The 21,966-nt window shown below is 40.5% G+C and overlaps 1 protein-coding gene across 9 annotated transcripts; it reads left to right on the top strand.

Annotated features, from left to right (window-relative positions):
* Positions 1-5: 5 nt before the first annotated feature.
* ADAT2 (adenosine deaminase tRNA specific 2) lies at positions 6-21,569 on the top strand. 9 transcript variants are annotated; one of them, XR_004628165.1, is made up of 7 exons: positions 6-206; positions 9,627-9,731; positions 12,900-13,050; positions 14,497-14,603; positions 16,072-16,175; positions 19,809-19,881; positions 19,995-20,053. XR_004628165.1 is itself a non-coding variant. In XM_002912648.4 (6 exons), exons 1-6 carry the CDS (start codon positions 108-110, stop codon positions 20,036-20,038), a joined length of 579 nt encoding a protein of 192 aa, XP_002912694.1. In that variant the 5' UTR covers positions 12-107; the 3' UTR covers positions 20,039-21,569. The 9 variants fall into 9 exon arrangements, 2 of the variants coding, with proteins under 2 accessions (XP_034525112.1, XP_002912694.1); XR_004628161.1 differs by adding an exon at positions 16,477-16,562 and having other exon boundaries at positions 9-206; positions 14,497-16,175; positions 19,995-20,059; XR_004628164.1 differs by lacking the exons at positions 19,809-19,881; positions 19,995-20,053 and adding an exon at positions 16,477-17,625.
* The last annotated feature ends 397 nt before the right edge of the window (positions 21,570-21,966 follow it).

Raw genomic sequence — 21,966 nt, 5'->3', positions numbered from 1 at the left:
GCCGTTCGACTTCCCTGGAAACGGTGGCCGGCAATCGCCGCGTTCCGCTACCCGCGCTCCTCTGCCGCCCCAGCCTCTGGCGCTCAGCGCCGCGGCCCGGGTGCAGCATGGAGGCGAAGGCTGCGTCCACGCCGGCTACTGGCGGCGGCGTGTGCTCGGTGACCGCGGAGGAGACCAAAAAGTGGATGGAGGAAGCGATGCAGATGGTGAGGAGCCCAGGAGGCGGCTGCCGCGGGTGGGAGATTTTTTTTAGCTGTCTTCTCGACCCGAGCATTTGAGCAAACGCCCTGGGCGTGCTTTCTCGCCACCATAATCTCGATGGCGGTCACATTTTCTGGGCAGACAGCTGGCTTTACTGTCCTGAAATTTTCTTTAGCCCATTCTCACAGTGCTGTAGGGGAAGGAAGAGGGCAAATACAGAAGTCATTTCTTTTTTCACCGGCACGTCTGAGCCAAACATCCTCATTCAGCTGCTGCTGGCACGTAACGTGCTGCGTCCCCTTCTTTCCCGGGGGACACACTCGCAAATCCGGAAAGTCACATTATTCTGTATTTATGACCTCTCGAACCTATCTAGTAGGAGAAAGGACGCTGAGGATGTGTCTGAAAGATCAGGATAAAAACAAATCCCTGGACAGCCAGATCCTACCATTCATTCATATATCCTCCTGCCGTCTGGCCTTTAAACTCCCTTTGCTCCCTTGAGGATTGCTAAGAAGGACTCTAATCAGATTTGTGTGTAATCCAAGGTTTACCCATACTTCTGTGTGCCAGTGAGCCCTTTAATAGGGATAAGAGTGTGTTTGACATATTTATGTATATGTATACAAACATATGCACCAGCACACACATGTGTATGTCAAATGCTCTTCAGCTTTACATTCCTCTAAAGCTGCTGTAAAAGGAATTTTTTTTTTGTACGTGGTTTTGATTATATTCGTCCTATCCTTAGTGGCCTCTGGTCTCCTATAGTTAATTAATTCCATAATTATGTATTCATTCACTCCATAGATGTTTACTGAGCACACTATGCTTGGCATTGGGAATTCAGCACCGAAACTGATTTTGGTATATATCTCTCTCTGTTCACTTTCATGCTGTTTCCCCCTGCATTCATTCACTATTACAGCCAAATATTTTTCTCTAAGCCATGATACATTATAGCGTCTATCCATTTGTTTCTGCTTACATAATGTCCTTTTAAACTTGTTTCTCATACTTTTTGGAAAGTGACTTACAGTGAAAAAGTCTATTTTATATTACAACCCAGTAAATACACATATAGCTATAACTGAAAAGTTTCACAGAACAGTAGTTAACCTTCCTTTGTACAGTTTTCCTGGTATTTCTCTTTTCTTGGATGGGGGGGGTGCTATGTATTTATGACAAATATTGCACATCTGTGAGCCTCTCCATTCAGAAGTTCTTTGAAACAATGTTGTTGGTCTTAGCCAGTCGGAGGATGGGGTCTTCTGACTCACGCATCCTGCGAATGGCCCCACAAATAGCTTGGTGTAAACTGGCCTTTGAACTTGCTTGCCTGTCACCTCGTCAACCTCGCCCCCTTTCGTCTGCGGGATGCGTGAGCCTTGGTGTGGATGATGCGGTTGCCGGCAGAGCATTTCTGCCTCAGGTCCATCCAGGCCTACGAACCCGCCGCATCGCTCTCCAGGTCCAGGGCGCGCCTGCCGCCACTGCCAGGAGCGCGAGCACAGAAAGCTCTTTCTCGGTTTTTGAAAAAAACGCTGGTCCTGATCCACTAACTTGATTTTAGGACCCATTCTTTGAGCTTACTTCATAATTTATTTCCTCCAATAAACTTACAAGATACGTAGCATTCTGATACTTTAATTACTGTTCACATATACATTTAAAAATTAATTTGTAACTTGTATGGATTTGTTTGTCCTGAACCTCTTTTATATTACTAAATCCTCTAAGTTGGAGATATCATGTGATATCAAAATCTCACTCTCCCTTTCCCAAATCATTGTAATAATGTCCTATGCTGGGCGGCTTCTTTCTAAATAGTGAGGAGGCTAATATATACACACAGAGTCTAAACTATCTTTGAATAAGCTGCATTCGTATCCTTCCATGGGTGAGAGATCTGGCGGGCAGATGATGCCTGAATGCTGGGAAGTCAGAATTTTGGGGCTCTTCTGTTTATTTTCATTTGCTTCAGGAGCTCTCTCCCCAAAGTATTTATGTGTGGAGCTTGCTTAGATGAAATTTTCAGAGATGCTACCATGGAGGACTTACTAGTGTTTTTGAAAACAGCTAACTTTAATCAGTCATTGGGCTTTCCCACTCATGTAGCAGAGCTGTGATTTCTTTTTTCATCCTTTCATATTTTGGGTCTTTATTTTCCTTTAAGCATCTTTTGGTCATAATATATTGGAACATTTCCTCCGCCTATCTCTGCACTGTTCTCTAGACTTCTGGACTAAACACTTAAGTCCTTTTACTACGTTTTGCTGTGACCTTGGGCAAGTCCCCCCCCCCCCCCGCCAGCCCTTTCCCTTCCTACCCTATAAAATGAGATGGTTGAAATCCAGGTAGTTTCTCAGATCTCTCTGGCCTTGACATGTTTGTCCCTTAATTGGATTATATATTTTTAAAGATTTGTTTATTTATTTGACAGAGAGAGAGCACAAGCAGGGGGAGAGGGAGAAGCAGGCTCCGTGCTGAGCAGAGAGCCCTACGTGGGTCTCCATCCCAGGACCCAGGGATCATGACCTGAGCCAAAGTCAGATGCTTAATTGATTGAGCCACCCAGGTGCCCCTATTAATTGGATTATAAACGCCTAGGGGATGTGATTACCTGGTTTATCTATTCCTACATAGGATCAAGGAGGCCCTTACTTAGTACTTGTATTTTGGTTTGGGCCTATACATGTTCTTCCAGGTTTTAAAGAGAGGGGAAAACGTGCTTGTCATAAATCCTGTGCTTTGCTCAGTCATTCCCTCCCCACTACAGAAACTTCAAATCTTGAACTACTTAGAAGATTGTTGAAGTAATGCAAGGTGTACGATGTACTTCTGAGAAGAGTTTAAGATTAGACAAGAAGCATAGCTAATGCCAAATCTGTTCACTTCTGAGGAATTTGAAAGTGAAATATGCAGTATACGTGTAGTAGGGAGGATACTAGCGTCTTCACAGCATCTGTGCGGAGTAGACATATTTATATGGCCAATACGGGTAAGTAGAATGAATGTCTGGCTCTGATTGGACCAGCCAAATCATATAATATCTGGGTCTTACTGGTTAAAATACAGGTGTTGCACTAGAAAATTTCCATCCTAGTCTATGATTTTAATCTACAGACATAAGCCTGAATTATAAAAGAAAGGAAAATAGTTTTTGAGAAAGCTTAAAATCTATTTTTTTAAAATGTTATCTAAAACAAGTGGGTCTGTGCAAAAAACAGTACAACCCTAATAGTCCAATAGGTATAACATTTTTGGAAGGCAACCTGGCATAATATAATTAACAGCCTCAAATAAAATGTTCCTATAATTTGACATAGTAATATAATTCTCTGGCGTTTTTTCTTAAGAAAATAGTTTAGAAAGATAAAAAGCAATCATTGTCATTTCAGTGTTAAATATAACAAGGAAAACTAGGAAGTATTTCAAACTTCTGATGAAGGGAAATAGTTAAATTATGGTATATTAGTGTGTTGAATAATGTGCTGCTATCAAAATGGTTATGGATATTAGGTACAAACATGACATTAACTATCACAGCTACATGTGATATCTAACATTAAGCAAGCAGACTACAAATTATTTTATACTATACACGTACATTTAGAGGTTAGACAGGCATATGTTCAAACCTAGGATGGCTACTGACAGCCAGCTAACCTTGACAGGTTCTTAACCTTTCAGCCACAGACGCCTCTTTTGTAAAACAGTTATATAGTATATACGTCACACGGTTGTATAGATTAAAAGAGATCGTGTTTGTAAAGTCCCTGGCACATTATGTTCAATAAATTAAAGCGGTTGTTTTTTTTAAACTGTTGAGTTTTTTTTTAATCAAAGACTAGAGGAGAACACACCCAAATAATTAGTTAACATGGTAAAGATATGGGTCTTTTTTTTTAAGATATGGGTCATCTTAAAGAAATTTTTCATTATGCTTTTGAGAGTTGGAAACTATGAGATGGGATGGATTGAAAATTATGTTAATTATTTAATTAGTTTAACTGTATTTTGACTTTGACAGCAAAACAAATATGTATTTTATCGAACAGCATTTCACCTAAACCCATTTCCGTGGGGTTTTGGGATTCTTCTCACCACCTCTTCCCTAACCCACCATTCCCAACTGCTTAGCCACTCCCCCTCAGCATGGTGGGCTGGGATATTCCTCATCAATAACCTGATTTGCACTTTTAAGTACTCTCACCACTCATGTTTTCTCTCTATTTTGGACAGCAGTTGAAGGCTTTTCACAAAAAAAGCAAGTTACTGTAAGTAAGTGGAAAGATAATCTTGAGAGGTGGGACATGGAATAAAGGAGATACATTTGCTGGAAGGAAAAGGAGAAAATCTGAAAGAAAGAAGGAAAGGCACATGCGCAGCCACCTGGGGGCCTGTGTGGAGTGAGAAGCTGCCAGACTTGCTTGCAGGTGACCTAAGTCAAGACTTGGAACCCCACTGGGCTACACGGGTTCTCCCTGTCCTCTGACACTTCTCCTCCTTCACTGGGTCTTGAGTTCTCTTGTACGTGCTTGAGATTGCTACACAGCCACACACAGAATTCTTCAGGAGATAGTTTTACAGAAAATCTTTGTCGCATGGCCCCCTCATTTGTTTCTTCTCTTGCAGTTTTTTAGCCTTAAACTTTCTGGGTCTCACTCTTTTAAGTTTTCCTTCTCTTTTGTCCCTTGAAGTAGGCCTGTTTTAAACCTAAAAGGTGATAAAGTAGCTGATCAGTGTTGACCAGAGTAGAAATTTGAGACGGAGTGGCCAGGAACCTGCACCTCGTTGGTGTTCCGTAAATACTGTTGAAGAAATGAATTTCTGGGGCAGATTGCCTGGATTCTGGCCCCAGCCTCTCACACGAGCAAATCCCCTAACTTGGCCATGTCTCCATTTACTCATCTGTAAGCTGGGGAAGCTCACTGACTCCATCTCATTGGGTGGTAAACGAAATTCGTTAATACTGATAAAGTGCTTAAATAGTCCTGGGTCAAAATAAGTTTTTCCGTAAGTTGTAAGCTCTTAGGATCTGCAAGCTCCGAATCAGAACGTTTGTTATGTAGACATAACAGTCTGTGGTAATAGTTAGAAGCTAGAAATCTAACCTGTAGTTTGGTCACTCTTCAAGCCACTGGTTTTCATTTCCACCATTTCCACCAAAATTGCGTCTGTGTCACTGACTCTATTTTCTTGGCCTATTTATTTTTTATTTATTTATTTTTTGGGGGGATCTTTCCTAACAGCAGATACTCCGGTTTTTCTCCTACCTGACTAGGAATTTCTTCTTAATCTCCATTACAAGATATTTCTTGTTTACTCCACCTTTATTATTATTTTTTAAACTTTTCCTTTTGAAATAATTATAGATTCACAGAAGTTGCCAAAAAAAAGTATATTAGGGAAGGCTCATGTACCCTTCACCCAGCCTTCCTCTGTGGTAAGGTCTTTCGTAACTGTTGTGCAATAATCAAAACCAGGAGAATGACATTGACGCCAACTGTAGAGCTTAGTCCGATTTAATCAGCTTTGTATGCACACGTGTGTGTAGTTCTATGCAATTTTATCACATGTTTAGTTTTGCTGAACCACCACCAGAACTGCTCAATTGCCACAAGTCTTCATGCTGCCTGTTAGAGCCACCATTCCCTCTCCACCCCTTAAGCCCTGGCAGGTACGAATTAGTTCTTTGTAGCTGTAATTGTGCATTCAGGAATGTTTTTTATGTGAATATGGAACCTTTTGGGGGTTGGTTTTTTCATTCAGCATGATTTCCTTGAGGTCCATCCAAGTGTTGAGTGAATCAGGAGTCTATTCCTTTTCTTGCTGTGTAGTGTTCTATGGGGTGGATGTGCCACAGTTCAGCTGTTCATCCTTTGAAAGACATTTGGATCATTTCCAGTTTTTGCCTATTCTGAATAAAACGCCTATGAACATTTGTGTCTGTATATGAATTTATGTGCTGTATGACCATCAGCTTTCGGTTTCTTGGGAGAATGCCTGAGAGTGCAGTTGCTAGGTTATATGTTAACTGCATGTCTTGCTTTTTGAGAAACCGCCAAACTAGTTTCCAGAGTGGCTGTACCATTTTTCAGCCCTACCAGCAGTGTATAAGTGATCCTGTTTTTCTTCAGCCTCACCAGCATTTGGTGTTTTTACTTTTTATTTTAGCCATTCTGATGGTGTGTAGTGGTAACTCCATTGTGATTATAATTTGCATTTCCCTAATGGCTAATGATATGAATATCTTTACAGGTACTTATTTGCCGTCTGTATGCCCTCTTTGGTGAAGTGTTTGTTAATATCTTTTGCCCATTCTCTAGTGGGATTGTTTTTGGGGTTTTTTTTTGCTGTTGAACTTGAGAGTTTTTTTTTTTTTTAAGATTTTATTTATTTATTCGACAGAGATAGAGACAGCCAGCGAGAGAGGGAACACAAGCAGGGGGAGTAGGAGAGGAAGAAGCAGGCTCACAGTGGAGGAGCCTGATGTGGGGCTCGATCCCACAACACCGGGATCGCGCCCTGAGCCGAAGGCAGACGCTTAACCGCTGTGCCACCCAGGCGCCCCTGAACTTGAGAGTTCTTTATATAGTCTTGATAGTAGACCTTTGTTGGATATGTGGTTTGCAAATATTTTCTTCCAGTTTTAGCTTGTCTTTTCTTCTTCTTAACAGTGTATGAGTTTCCTATGGCTTCTGTAACAAACTACTACAGACTCAATGGCTTAAAACAACACAAGTTTATTCTCTTACAGCTCTGGATGCCAGGTGTTTGAAATTCATTTCATTGAGCCAAACCCAATCTGTTAGCAGGGTACCCTCTGAGGGTTCTAGAGGAAAATATGTTTCCTCACCTTTTCCAGCTTCTGGAGCAATATTCTTTGCTTGACTCATGGCTTCTTCCTCCGTCTTCAAAGCCAACAGCGTAATGTCTTCAAATCTCATTTTCTGCCTCTTTTATTAGGACACTTGTGATTGCATTTAGGGCCACCTAAATAATCCAGGATAATTTCCCTATCTCAAGATCTTCAACAAATATTTGTTGGATGAGTAAATGATTTCTCTCTTGTGTGTACTTGGGCTTCTGTGTACTCCAGTGATACCATTTTTCACGTGCTGATTGCCTTAACTGCACGGGTGCGTAGCATCGCCATCCTCACTAGCTGTCAGTCCTCCTCCTGACTCCTTTCTCCAGTAGCCAATGATGCATTTGTATATTTACTTGTATATATTCACCAAACCTTGGAACTCTTCAGACTTTTGAACTTTGTATAACCTGGCATGCTTTAACCATTGTTACAGAACTGGAAAGAATTAGCCTGTGGGTGGTTCCTGACCCAGTTCAGAAGAATGCAGTCTTACTGCTTCAGCAGCTCTCTCCCTACCTCTGTGCAGGTCCTAGCTCTGTCCTACCACCCTAAGGAGGAAGGAGAGAGAAACAGTTTGCTACCACTCTGCTGTGTGCCTCTCCTTTACCTTTATTGACCCAAGGACAAGTTAAGTGCCAGTTGAGCATGGTTGAAGTGGCTAAGCAACCCATGTTAGCCGCCTGATAGGAAGTTACTGCTACTCTAAAGTATAGCCGGGAATAGGGGACAGTGCGGTCTAAAGCAATGTCTTCGACTTTACACTGAATATGCCTTATACTGTCTGAATACCTACACTTAATTTGTAATCTCGTCTTCCAGAGCATCTTCAGGCCCGTCAAAATAAGAAATGCTGTGCCTTTCTAAAAACAGCCATACTTGGATTTTCTTGACTGTAGTGAGATGGAAATGATTATACCCTAGTTCAAGGGTTGTGTTCTTCCTTTGTTCTCTCAGCAACAGGATCAGGGAGTATGCAGCTATAACCTGCTTGCTTTTGTTCTCTGCCCAAAGAAGTATTCTTTAACTATCTTGGGCCTCAACTGCTCTGGTTCAGTCAGCGACAGAGCTGGAAGAAAAGTTGACAGCCTCTGATGGGGGAGGCTTTGCAAGTATGACCAGTGGTTTGCCCTTTCCAGGATGGTGGTGGTGGAAATATTCTCAAGCTTATTTTTTCTAATTTGTATTTTTCAGTTGAGGTGTACTTTACATACAATGAAATACACAGGTCTTAAATCTGTTGTTCATTCAGTTTCGACAGATGCAAACATCTGTGTAACCCACACCCCTTTCAAGGTAGAGTTTTGACCACCCTGGAAAAGTTCCTTGTGTCCCTTTCCTATCAGTATACACATGGCCTTCCAGGAAGAAATTGCTATCATCGTGTTTAGTTTTGTCTGTTCTAGTACTAAACCTGAAGGGAGTGATACAGTGTGTATGTTTGTGTTTGACGTCTTTTACTCAGCATGTCTGAGATTCACCCATGTTGTGTGTATCTCTAGCTTGTTCCTTTTCATTGCTGAGTAGTATTCCATCGTGTGACTGTGCCACAGTTTGCTTATCCATTCTTTTGTTGGTGAACACCTGTGCTGTTTCCAGATTTGGGCTATTATGAATCAAGCTGTTATGAACATTCTTTTGCAAATTTTTTTTTTTGTGGACATATATTCCCTTCTCTTAAATAAATACTTAGGATTAGAATTTGTTCATAGGCTATATGTGTGTTTACTTTTTAAAGAAATTTCCAAGTGCTCTCCAAAGTGGTTGTACCATTTTAACATAGAGTGCTCCAAAGCTTTTCTTGTGTCAAAGCAGAAATAGCTGAGAGAGACATCCAGTCTGGTTACCTTTATGCTGTTGGAACTCTAGAGGGTATCTTCTATAATATTTAGTGAAACAAAAAAATTAAGCAAGTAGAATTTCTTTTTTTTTTTTTTTAAGATTTTATTTACTTTTTTGTCAAAGGGAGAAAGAGAGAGAGAGAGAGAGAGAGCACATGCACACAAGCAGGGGGAGCGGCAGAGGCAGAGGGAGAAGCAGGCTCCCCGCCGAGGAAGGAGCCTGATACGGGACTAGATCCTAGGACCTTGGGATCATGACCTGAGCCGAAGGCAGACACTTAACCAACTGAGCCACCCAGGCGTCCTTAAGCAAGTTGAATTTCAACAAGGAAAGGAGTTCAATAAAGTATTTATGCATGTTATTTATTCATTTCCTTTGCAACTATGTATGTGATCTCTGAAAAGTTGTACAGACCCTGCCACCGTAAGGACAAGAGTAAATTACAGCCTTTTGCTCACTTCTGCTTCCAATGAGAAGAAAAAAATCAGGGGCTCAGAACCTGTGAAGGGAGTTTGTTCCTGAGTCTCTCTTAATATGGATATAACAGAGAACAAAGGCACTAAGTACTGAACTATACTTGAGGGAAGGGAAAGCTCAGCTATATTTGTTCCAGTGTTTATATATGTGTGCTTATGCTGCATCCATTTCTTTCCCGTAATCTTTTCAAGTATTGAACATTACATATTAAATTTTCCACTTTGTCTTTTAGGCCAAGGAAGCCCTAGAAAATATTGAAGTTCCTGTTGGCTGCCTTATGGTCTACAACAATGAAGTTGTGGGGAAGGGACGAAATGAAGTGAATCAAACCAAAAATGTATGTCGATTGAATAGTTTAATTGCAAACATACAGCAGTAAAGGTAGGAGTGTACTGAATTTTATCACAGTTGGCGAGAAGGTGGGTCTGTGTTGAGACCTGTAGGTATCAAGGGAAGGGTAGTTTCCCTTAACATTTCTTTTTTTTGAATGCCTTCCTCTCTGATTATAAAAGTGATCCATGTTGGTTTTTTAAAATTTGGAAAATTCAGAAAAATTTAATAAAGCAATACAATCTTTGGGGCTAATTTTCTGTTTCATGGAGTTTTACTTTAGCACTTGAGTGAAATTCAAGAAGGGATTTTATTACATTGGAGTGTCAGTATTGAAGAAATGTATCTAATCTCCATCTTAAGCAAATCTAATATAGCAAAATTCCACTTTACAAAACACAACAATTTAGCTCATATCACATTCTTTAGTACCTTTAAATAATGTTTTCCTCCTGGTAAATTAAAAAATCACCTTCAGTTTGTATCTTTGGAGGTATTAAAGGATTGTATAAAGGAAACTGTTTGTATATTAGATAATTCAATGGAATAAAGTCTCTAGCACCCGCTGTCTCTATACCTACATGTGGTATCACGCTTTATTATTTTTTTAAATTTTTATTTATTTTTTTAGAGAGAGGGAGAGAGAGCACACATGCATGAGTGTGGTGGAAAGAGGGAGAGAGAGAATCTTAAGCAGGCTCCACACCCAGTACAGAGCCTAATGCAGGGCTCAGTCTTATGACCCTGAGATCATGACCATCTAAGCCACTCAGGTACCCTGGTATTACACATTAATAGTTTATGTGCCTTTATATTATTGTGGTTATGTTGAGAAGTTCATGAATTAAGGCAACACTTCTTGGTATCACAACAGTGTGTCACGGTAAGTATAAATGAAGTATCCAGTTTTATGATTATCAGAAATACTATCTGGACTCACAGCTTATAACCGTAACACCACTCGCACAGACTTTGATCTTATCTTTTGCTCATGGGAACCAGAGAACAAGCTGATGCTGGTCCCGGTGCTATGGGGCATTTAATGTTTATCCATCACATCTATCAAAAAGAAAACAGATGGGTAGTAAGGAGGGCACGTATTGCATGGTGCACTGGGTGTTATACGCAACTAATGAATCATGGAACTTTGCATCAAAAACCAGGGATGTACTGTATGGTAACTAAAATAATATAATAAAAAAAATATTATTAAAAAAAAAGAAAAAAGAAAACAGATGCAAACTGGGAACCCAGATTCACAAAGAAATTATTACTTGGATAACAAAACATTTGTGAGATAAGTGATAACCATAACATAGCAATTAGTGAATATACAGATACTTGTTGGGGAGTAGAATTCAGTATTTTAAAATAATTTAAATAATTAAATCTCCCTATTTTGTATATTTTGTGGTTTGGTATGATATCTTTAATATCAGAACTTTGAATGCCCTGATGTCATCCATCTAAACCCCCAATGACCTGGGTTTCTTCTGTATCTTGAAATTAAACTGCATTTATTTTGGTTTGCGTATCCTATAGAATATCACCCTATAAAACTCTGTAGAAAGACTCTTGACCCCAAATGAGGAAACCTGAGTCCTACTTTTGGCTCTGATACTACCACCACCCTCATCACTACCATCACCTCTCCCGCTGTGTGTTTTTAACATGTCCTAAATTAGCTTGTGGTTCTTCAACACTAAACGAGAGGTTGAGGGGCGCCAGGGTGGCTCAGTAAGTTAAGCAGCCGACTCTTGATTTTGGCTCAGGTCATGATCTCAGGGTCCTGGGATCGAGCCCTGCATCTGGCTCTGCGCTCAGCGGAGAGTCTTCTCCCTCTCTGTCTGCCCTCCCCCTGCTCTCCCATGCTCTCTTTCTCAAATAAATAAGTAAATCTTAAAAAAAAAAAAAAAAAAAAAACACCCAAAACAAAGAACACTTTCTTCACTTGCTTCCAGGATACCACACCACCCTAGATTTTCTAAAAAAGAGAGGTTGATTGCAGGGATTCAGTTCAACAGTTACTTACTTATTGAGAATTCTGGGGTATTTGATTCAGTAATTCTGAATCTGATTGTTAAAAAGCCCCTGAATTGGGGAAAATTTTTTTTAAGCTCCCCAGTCAGTTCTGGTATGCAGGCAGCTTTGGGAATCTGTTCACTAAAGTACCTTAAAGCTCTGAGATCATAATTCTGGACCAGCATTGCTTCCACCTGCCTCTAGCTTCTATGGCACCTCGGGCCACTGTGCCAGCATCTCTCACACACTGTATCACAGGTTAATGAGCACCTTTCTGTTTGCCCCAAGCAGACTTTATACTTGCTGAAGACATACTTTGTAATCTCACATAAGATTTAGCACCGTGGCTTGTACATAGTTAGCAATCAGCATAAGCTTATTGATAAATGTGATTATCCTGAATATCATTAATAATTATTACATAGCAGAGCACATAGATAGCACACTGCATATGCTTCTTGTAATTCAGTATTTTATGAGGTATAGATGCCAGTGAACCCCCTTTTTACATATGGGGGAACCAAGGCTTAGAGAAGTTATGTAACTTGCCCAGGGCCACATAATTACTTATGTTACAGTCAGGATTCAAACTTAAGTATGGTTATTTCCAAATGCTGTGTGATTTCTCCTATATTCTATGCTACCCACGAGGTATCTGAGACTGATACCAAATCTCTGCTTTTCTCTAGAGTCTGCCAGAATATAAAATCTCATCCCAAAGAAAATGTAAGTGATGACATTCCACTAACTAAATACAGATTTGCTTAGAGTGAAGTGAGGGATAGCCTTGAAACATCTGAAAATGGAGCACATGCTTATGAAGACTTCAGGCTTCCCCTCGAATATTCGCAAACCCTATAGACTCCCCCCTCCGACTTACATTCTCTATGGCGGTTTAATTGAAAGGGCATCCCTTGAGGTTCTGAGGTACTTAACTAAAAATATAGCATAATTCTCACGACATCTGTTAGGTGTCTTTTGATGGTGAGGTTATGGGACTTGAACTGGGAAATACGCTGCAAAGTGCTAAGAGCATCCCAAAACCTTTATTCATTAAAATGTTGGCAGACACATTAGGCCCATTTTTTTGGTATTTATGTTTGAGTGTTTGCAAAATAGTTACATGTTGATGCAGGCACCTCTGTCTTTTCAGGCTACTCGACATGCAGAAATGGTGGCCATCGATCAGGCCCTAGATTGGTGTCATCGAAGTGGCAAGAGTCCTTCTGAAGTATTTGAACACACTGTGCTATATGTCACCGTGGAGCCATGTATTATGTGTGCGGCTGCTCTCCGCCTGATGAGTATCCTTTGACTTCATGAGTTAATGTCGTGTGCCCTTCCTGTAACCTTGAAAATGGCCAGACATGTAACCTGCTTTCTAGTACGTGAAAACAGATTTATGAAACTAGTTATAAAATATTGTACCCCTTGGCTGAAAAATTTTTAGAAATGATTTTTAAATCATAAGATTTCTTCATTTTATATCAATAGATGTAAAATTATTAACCAAATAAACTAGAAAAAGAAAAGCTAAGAGCTAACAAACTTAAGTAAGGATAAGTCACAAATTAAAGTAGATTATAAAATTGTGTGCAGGGAAAAGGTCTGAAGAATATGCACCTTTGAATAATAGATTATAGGTGTTTTAAAATTTTTCTTTCTTTATATGTTTATTTTTGTGACAAATACCTATTACAATGTATGAAAAATTTTAAGTCAAAAGTAAATATAAGGTAAAAAAACAAGTCACTTATGATATTTTAATTATAAATAAATGGGAAATTGAGAAAGTTACAGCTCTTTCAATTGTGTCTTTCATAGAGTAAGTGACACAAATACTAAGTGTTATAGTAAGTTCATCTCTAAGATCTTTAAAAAATTATTTGCTTGTTCAAAAACTCAGTTTCATACTTGCTAATTTTTTATGTATTATTTTGCTATGTATGTGTGAAAATTTTTATCACTTTAAAAATAACAGAAGGTTTTGAGTATAACATGTACAGTCTCTGCTTTGTAAAGAGGGGAGTTCTGGTCAACTTAGAACTCTCTCCCCATCCTGCCTGACAGGGTGGCTCATCTTCAGTCTGCTTTATATTGGGGCATGGGTTCTATTTTATTTGGCAAAAGATTAGGGGACAATTCTATTTTTAAAAGGTGGAAATCCCTGGATTAAATTCCTACTTCCTTTCTGGCTCCAATTCTCTAATGACCCAAAAGAAAGTGAGTTAGGAAAGACAAGAGAGAACACCAAACTGTGAACATTCAGCAACCGTGTATTCAGTTTTCATTATTTGCATTAGTGAGATGTTAATCTCTAAATCCTTTAAACCTCTTCTTTTGTGTAACAGGATTATGTAATTTTTAAGCCTAAACCTAAGCTTAACTGTTTTTATTTTATTTTATTTTATTTTATTTTATTTTATTTTATTTTATTTTATTTTATTTTATTTTTTAAAGATTTTATTTATTTGACGGAGATAGAGACAGCCAGCGAGAGAGGGAACACAGCAGGGGGAGTGGGAGAGGAAGAAGCAGGCTCACAGCGGAAGAGCCTGATGTGGGGCTCGATCCGGTCACGTCAGGATCACGCCCTGAGCCGAAGGCAGACGCTTAACCGCTGTGCCACCCAGGCGCCCCATCTTAACTGTTTTTAAAAGTAGCCTGAGCTTGTTTGTCCTGGATGGCCTGGTTTTGTCACTCTTCACACTGAGCTGTGCACTCTCTTCAGGACCTTAATTCTTTCTCATAAATCCCACTGGTTGTCTATGGCTGTCAGAACGAACGATTTGGCGGTTGTGGCTCTGTTCTAAATATTGCCTCTGCTGATTTACCAAATACCGGGAGACCATTTAAGGTAATGTGACCCGTTTGTGCTTTTTCTTGCTAATTACTTTGATCTCTTTATGGGGTTGGGAATAGTTCACGCGTGGTCAGTATACCAAAAAGCCATGCTGGAACCAGGCAGACTCTGGGACCTCTTGTCAAGTTCATGTATGCCTCAGTAGAAGACGACAGTTATCATTTCCAGGTGAGTGCTTGGCCCTCTTAATTAGCAGACTCTCTCCAGAAGGAGAGGCCATGGCCTTCCCAGTTATCTCCTGACAGTCTTCACCAACGCCATCAGGTATGTTTGGAGATGCTGTCACTGTTGACATTTTTCCCCAGCTCCATGCTGTTCCACGCTTGTGTGAAGCTTGGCCTCTGTCAGTGACGGTAGATGCTGTTTACAGTGCACACACAATATTTTTGCACAAAGCCGATCGTTTTTGCTTTGTTGCTATATACTAGTTTTTGTGTTTTTTTTACATTTTTAAAAAAGATTTTATACGTATTTATGAGAGACACAGAGAGAGAGATTGTGGGGGGAAGAGCAGAGGGAGAGAGACAAGCGGACTCCGCACAGAGGGTAGAGCGCTACACGGGTCTCAATCTCAGGACCCTGAGATCATGACCTGAGCCGAAACCAAGGGCCAGATGCTGAACCGACTGAGCCACCCTGGCATCCCTGTTCTATGTATTATTTTTGGTGTCTAGCAATGAATACCTGTATTTTCATTATTTTCCCCCTGCCTTTTCAATATTGAAATTTCCCCCCAACCCAAGAATTCAGATTGCTTTCATCTTCTCTTAAAAAGTTTACTTTCCCTTTAATCTTGCTACCTGTCTCCAAGTTTTTATATTTAAGGCTATAAACGTTAGGAATTGATATTTCAGAATTTGACTAGACACATAGCATTTTTCAGAAACTGGTTTGATTGTTTTTTTCTCTCTAAGGTTAATCCTGAAATATTATGTTTTAAAAAGAAAAGATTTAATAAATGCTGGAAATGGTGGGTGGTTAACTTCAAAGGCCTCAGATATTCTTAGGAGAATACTGAGTACCTATGAAGGGCTAAATTTGGCTGAATCCCACTGAGAACAAGTTTTGGAAAACATTCTATTTTGAGTTTTCCCAGATGAACATTAGCTTTCCTAACAACTTCTGTACATTTCAGAATAGATGACTTTTAACATCGTATCAGAAAAGAAATTGTAATAAAATGATGGCGAGTAAACAATACAGTCAGCTTGACCATTAAAAAAATCTGCAAAGTAATTTAATTTTTCCAATCACATATCAGTAGCGCAAATTTTGCTTACATAACTCTTTGCAAGTGAATTGCTGATTGTACTTCGTTTATAAGGAAGAGCCAAAGAATTTCTCAAAGCTTCTGGGCAGAACAAAGATGTGCCCTTGGATATCAGACATGGATAGAAAATTTCTCTCCAATACATCAGTGACATTGGGTGCGTAAACAGTTCTCTCCTACACGTCTCTGCAGAGTTGATCTGGCTGAACCGAAGGATAAGTTTGTTTGTGGTGTGTGTGCTTGACCAGATTGGCTCCAGGAAAATGAATGACCATTGTTTGAAGCCATATCTCCAGGTTTGAAGCCAAATTATGGGATTTTTTTAAAAGTGTTTTGAGATTCTAAAGAAAACATTGATACCTTAGGTTTCTGGATCCTGTGTTTTCTTCCTTTATTGGGCTGGGTTGGGTGGGAGGGTTTGTGGGAGGTGGGATGCTGTTTTTGTATTGTGCAATTCTAGAGTCCTTTAATGCTATATTATAAGCAGCATTAAGCTCATAGAGGAGACCTACAGAATTATTCTTTTCAACTGTATAATACATATCTGGTCCATTTTTAAAAGTTTATTTTAATAAGAATGTGTGCTTTTTATTACAGACACAAATTTGTAGCTATAATGGATAATTGAAAATATTGTCCTGGTATTATAGAGTGATGCAGTTTCCTTCTCCATCTGTAACTCGGTGGGTTTCATCCCAGACTGCATATTACAGAGCTTTTAGGTGTGACTCTGGGAGGTCCCCACCCCAGACCAACTGGATAAGAAGACGAGAGGGTGGAAGAGAATATTAGGATTTTTTCTTCTTTTTTAGTTTTATTTGTTTTTCACAGACCCTTGTGTCCAGGGGTGACTTGCAATAGATGGCAGGGAGGGAGCTGCTCTGCTGCATGGGAAACCCTTCACCCAGAAGCAAGTTTCCTATGAACATTCATTGGTGATGGGTGAGAGGACAGGCCCCTTTACGGCTTTGCCCTGTTTCCTAAGAGAGGGGCTCACCATACCAGACCCTGTACAGATGGGACTCTAGGGGTGTGGGGGGTCACATAGGCAGCCTTGGGCTGGGACTGCAGGGGTACGGCTATCCGAGGCTCCATGTTGCTATCTTATCTCCCACCTGGGTGGGATTCTAACTTAGAGGCGTTCAGTCATAATCCCACAGAGTTCCCAGATGATTACACTGAGCAGCCAAGGTGGAGAGCCATTGGTCTAATCTCATAGGAGAGGAGAGTGCTTTGTGCTGGTTGGTGTTCCCAAGAGCATGAGGAGAGGCGGGAGCTCTGAGGAGATGAACACTTCATGTGGCACGAGGAGAAGGGGACTGATCCCCCATGGTCAGAATGATCTGAGAAGGTTGTGAGAACTAAGAAGCCTAGGGAGGAGAGAGCTCTAAAAAGAAGCGAGAATGATCAGTAGTCTCCACAACCGCAGAGACTTGAGGAGGTTGGAAAGGGCACCAGTGTTTTGGTCGGTAGGGGCCCTTGGGATATCTGGAAGCACGAGCCAGCGAGGCTAAGGTTGAAGAGGAAATGAGAGCCACACAAGCAACAGCCAGGAGTCTGGAATGTTCTCAGGGGCCAGCAGGGTAGCGGCTTGCCTGAGGGGCAGAATGGAAGGAAGGTTATTGGGATTTTTTTCCCCCTCCAGCTTTACTGAGATATAATTGACATATAACATTGTGTTAAGTTTAAGGTATACAATGTGGTGATTTGGGGGCGCCTGGGTGGCGCAGTCGTTAAGCATCTGCCTTCGGCTCAGGGCGTGATCCCAGCGTTCTGGGATTGAGCCCCACCATCAGGCTTCTCCACTAGGAGCCTGCTTCTTCCTCTCCCACTCCCCCTGTCTGTGTTCCCTCTCTCGCTGGCTGTCTCTCTCTGTCAAATAAATAAGTAAAATCTTTAAAAAAAAATGTGGTGATTTGATAGACGTATAGATTATGAAATGTTTACCACAATAAAGTTAGCTAACACACCATTCACCTCACGTAATTACCATTTTGTTGTTATGGTGAGAACATTTCAGCTCTACTCTCTTAACAGTTTTCAAGTACACCATATAGTATTGTTAACTGTAGTCACCACGCTGTACCTTAGATCCTCAGAACTTACCTTATAACTGCAAGTTTGTGTCCTTGGGTCAGCTGTCTCTTCATTCCTCCCAACCCCCCACCCCTCCACCCCTGGCAACTACCATTCTGCTCTCTGCTTCTATAAAGGCAATGTTTTATGTATATATTTCATTATATATATGCAATAGACTATTCAGCCATAAAAAAGGAAATTCTGCCATTTGGGACAATGTGGATGGACCTTGAGGGCACTAAGCCAAGTGAAATAAGTCAGAGAAAGACAAATACCATATTGTCTCACTTATATGTACAATCTAAAAACATTGAATTCCAAAAGGTTATTTCTTTTAATGGGGACGGTTTATGCAGGCTTTATAGGCCCAGGGAAGAGCTGATTGAAGGCACAAGAGAAAGGGAGTTTCATTCTGCGCTGCGGACCACACTGGCCAGGCCCTTATGCTTGTGTTCATTACCTGCTTCCCTTCCTGTGGCTCCTTCCAGATGTGCCTCCCTGGCATCTCTATTTTATCATTTCATGCACCTCAGAAGGATGCAACATATAAAGTCCAAACTTCGGTGGCACGCCTTCGAAGCCCTGTATGTATCGACCTCATTTTATCTACTTCTGTGTCAATAGGCCCTCTACCCCCCATTAGCTGGTTTCCTCACATAGCCCAAGCTTCTTACTCTTTCCCTGAAATGCTCTGCTTAGTGTCTTTAAATATCTGCTATTTTTTAATTTTTAATTTTTATTTATTTTCGAGAGCACATGCGCTGATGGGTGAGTTGGGGGGAGGGAGGGATAGGGAGAGAGAGAGAATCTTAGGTAGGCTCAATGCCCAGTGGGAGCCCATCTCAGGGCTCAATCTCATGACCCCGAGATCATGACCTGTGCAGCAATCAAGAGTCAGATACCTGGGGTGCTGGGGTGGCTCAGCCATTAAGCATCTGCCTTCGGCTCAGGGCATGATCCCAGCTTCCTGGAATCGAGCCCCGCATTGGCGTCCCTGCTCGGCGGGAAGCCTGCTTCTCCCTCTCCCACTCCCCCTGCTTGTGTTCCTTCTCTCGCTGTCTCTCTTTGTCAAATAAATAAATAAAATCTTTAAAAAAGAAAAAAAAAGACACCTAACCAGCTGATCCAGCAGACGCCCCGAATACTTGCTATCTTTAAGGCAAGTTCAGATTCCATCTTCATGTGGTATTTCTGTAATTTCACTCTTTACCACTATCACCGTTTTTTATTCTTTCACCTATCGACCTCTTCTCTCTAGTTAGATACCAAAGATAGATCAAACTGAACACTTTTTTAGAAAAGATTCATTTATTTATTTGAGAGAGAGAGCACAAGTGGGACGGGCAGAGGGAGAATCTCAAGCCGACTCCATGCCAGGCACGGACCCTCACATGGGCCTAACCTCTCGACCCCAAGATGGGCCATTAGTAAATAACAGTGGATAAAAATAGCTCATGCTTGACAAACACTTATGATGTGCCAGGTATGTAACAGGTGTTACTCTGTGGAATCTTATTTAATCTTCATGAAATCCCTCTGAGGTAAGTGCTATCATTACCTACATTTTACACACGAGGAAGCGGGGGCACGGAGTTTATACCACAGAGATCACAGAGCTAGTAACTTCAATAGTACTTGACTGAGAAATAATAGTTGATTTGAGAGATGTTTGAGTCCGTACATCTGTTTTTTTGGTCATGTACTTCCTTACCCGCGTTACTGCTATCCCCAAAGTGTATTAATGTCATCTGAAATAAGTTTATGTAATTATGTCTACATGGCTGTGTTTATGGGATATGGGCCACGTTTTCATAGGCTGATATTCATTCTCAGTTTTTTCATTTCATCAGTGCATTCCCGGATATCGGGCCGAGGAAGCAGTGGAAATGTTAAAGACCTTCTACAAACAGGAAAATCCAAATGGTCAGTTTCCCCTGCTGTACATAACGGAACCTCACTAAAGACAAATCACTGTGTAGAGACTCAACAAGGGCCTACCTCTTCATTTTCTCTTTTTCTTTCTATTCTTTCCACAGCACCCAAATCAAAAGTTCGGAAAAAGGAATGTCAGAAACCTTGAACTTGTTCTGTTGGAAGGCTGATCCCCCTCGATGATATTCTTGGACTGAAAGCTGTTGACATCGTTGAATCATGTTTACATATGTCCTTAACTCCTGAGAAAATCATCTCTCACTATTTGCTCTGTTGAGGGAACACATTACCACTTTCTAAAAGTCTCTCAATTGTTAACAATGATTAGCTTTTCCATAAGCTTAAGGAACATTTGAAGAAGGGGGAAAAATAAAGATTGAGGTTTTAGAAATTAGTAAGCAGTGCATAATCTTCTTGCCAAGATCATTGTGCCCAGGCCAGGAAAGTGCTCATTTCAGCGAATATGCATCCAGACCCAGTTAGCTGGCATCTGTCCGGACTGGAGTGGCCACACCGTGGACACCTGCTTTAAGCCTGGCTTTTTAGAATCGGATCCTTATTCTTTATAGCCACTCTGTTCTCCCAGGGGTTGAGGGCCCGTGACTTCCTTGGAATTTGTACAGGAGTTATGTACATCTAGACTATGTGTGCTCCTTGGGACAGGTAGTTTTTGTTTTTGTTTTTGCTTTTATAAAACAGTTACAGAAAATGCATACTTTTAAAACATCATTTTTAAATCATAGCATATTGCTATAATAAAACCATACTTATGCCTTCTTTGAAGATGAAGGTGAATATTTTCTTAAAAATAAAAGATAAAAGCATAAATGAGACAATTCCTTCTTTATTATTGAGCATCTATACTATGCCAGTCTCCATTTATTTGTCGAATCCGTGAACAAAACGTGGACCTGTTATTTTAGCAGTGGGAGACAGATCACACGCCTCATAGGTTATATAGTATTTTAGAAGGTGTTAAGAATTATGACAACAAGAAAAAGAGCAGGGTAAATGGGATGGACGTGGCATTTGTGGTTGGGACTTCCGGTTGCACAATTAAATAGAATGGTTCGTTTAATCTGAAATCAGATTGTTATCTTTTTTTATGAAAGTCCAGATTTAGAATTAAAATCTAAAATTTAGAAATGTGCACGCAACCCTGGAGAGGGTCTCTGGAGGAGCAAGTCCCAGATACTCAGCTTTTTGGCTGCAGTAAGGAAAGGTTGACGCTGATGAAAGAACAGCCTAGCAGAGCCCTGCTGGGGTTCGCTGCGTCTGCCCAGAAGGGGGCCTCACCGTTCCACCAGAAGCCCAGCTCCCAGGCCCCTGCTGCATTTCTTCAGTGGATTCATTTCCTTGATGCAAAGCATCTGTATTTGTTGGTTCTGCCATTTGAGCAATGTCTGACTTGTTTGTTTTGAATTACATTACAGGCTGGAATGTAATTGTGGTGAAAGTATTTTTATATTGCTGAGAGTAGCAGCTAATCACAGTTACATGCTTCAGAGGATTTTTAATTGCTTGGTTTTGTATGTGTGTGTTTTTAACTGCATTTGAGAAATTTTATGGGGAAGAATATGGATAATTTAAAATCTGTAATAATGTTATATGTAACTTTTCAATTTTACCTACTTTAAAAAATTATCTCTTCATTAAATTTTAGTGCTTTGACTAGTTTATTCCTTTTTGCAATTGGTGATAATTCATTTCTGGCTCCTTGTGCTTTTCTGCAAGCTGACTTTAGTGCACTTACTGTCTTCATATCATCGTTTTCTCAGGGATTGTTTGTAGACAGAAAATCTGGAATCTTTGCTCTGGTGCCAGTAAGGACCAGTAAGTCTGGCTAATGCATCTATGTCAAGTAGGTTCTTGAACATGCGTTAAATAAGATTATTGATTGAAGTTTCGAGAAAAATGAATAATAAGGGGGAATATCTAGGATAAAAAGTCAAAGCCAAAAGTAGTAAATGGGTATTTTAGCTTATAAATAGTCAATACTGCAAGTGTCAAGAAAGTAATAAAATGAAACCAGGAAGGATAGAAAAGACTTACCGAGGTGCGTATGTTCTGTCTCTG

This window comes from Ailuropoda melanoleuca, chromosome 10 (genome assembly GCF_002007445.2).
Source record: "Ailuropoda melanoleuca isolate Jingjing chromosome 10, ASM200744v2, whole genome shotgun sequence".
NCBI lineage: Eukaryota > Metazoa > Chordata > Mammalia > Carnivora > Ursidae > Ailuropoda > Ailuropoda melanoleuca.
The sequence above is the reverse complement of the archived record's forward strand: the minus strand, read 5'-3'. Positions and strand labels throughout refer to the sequence as shown.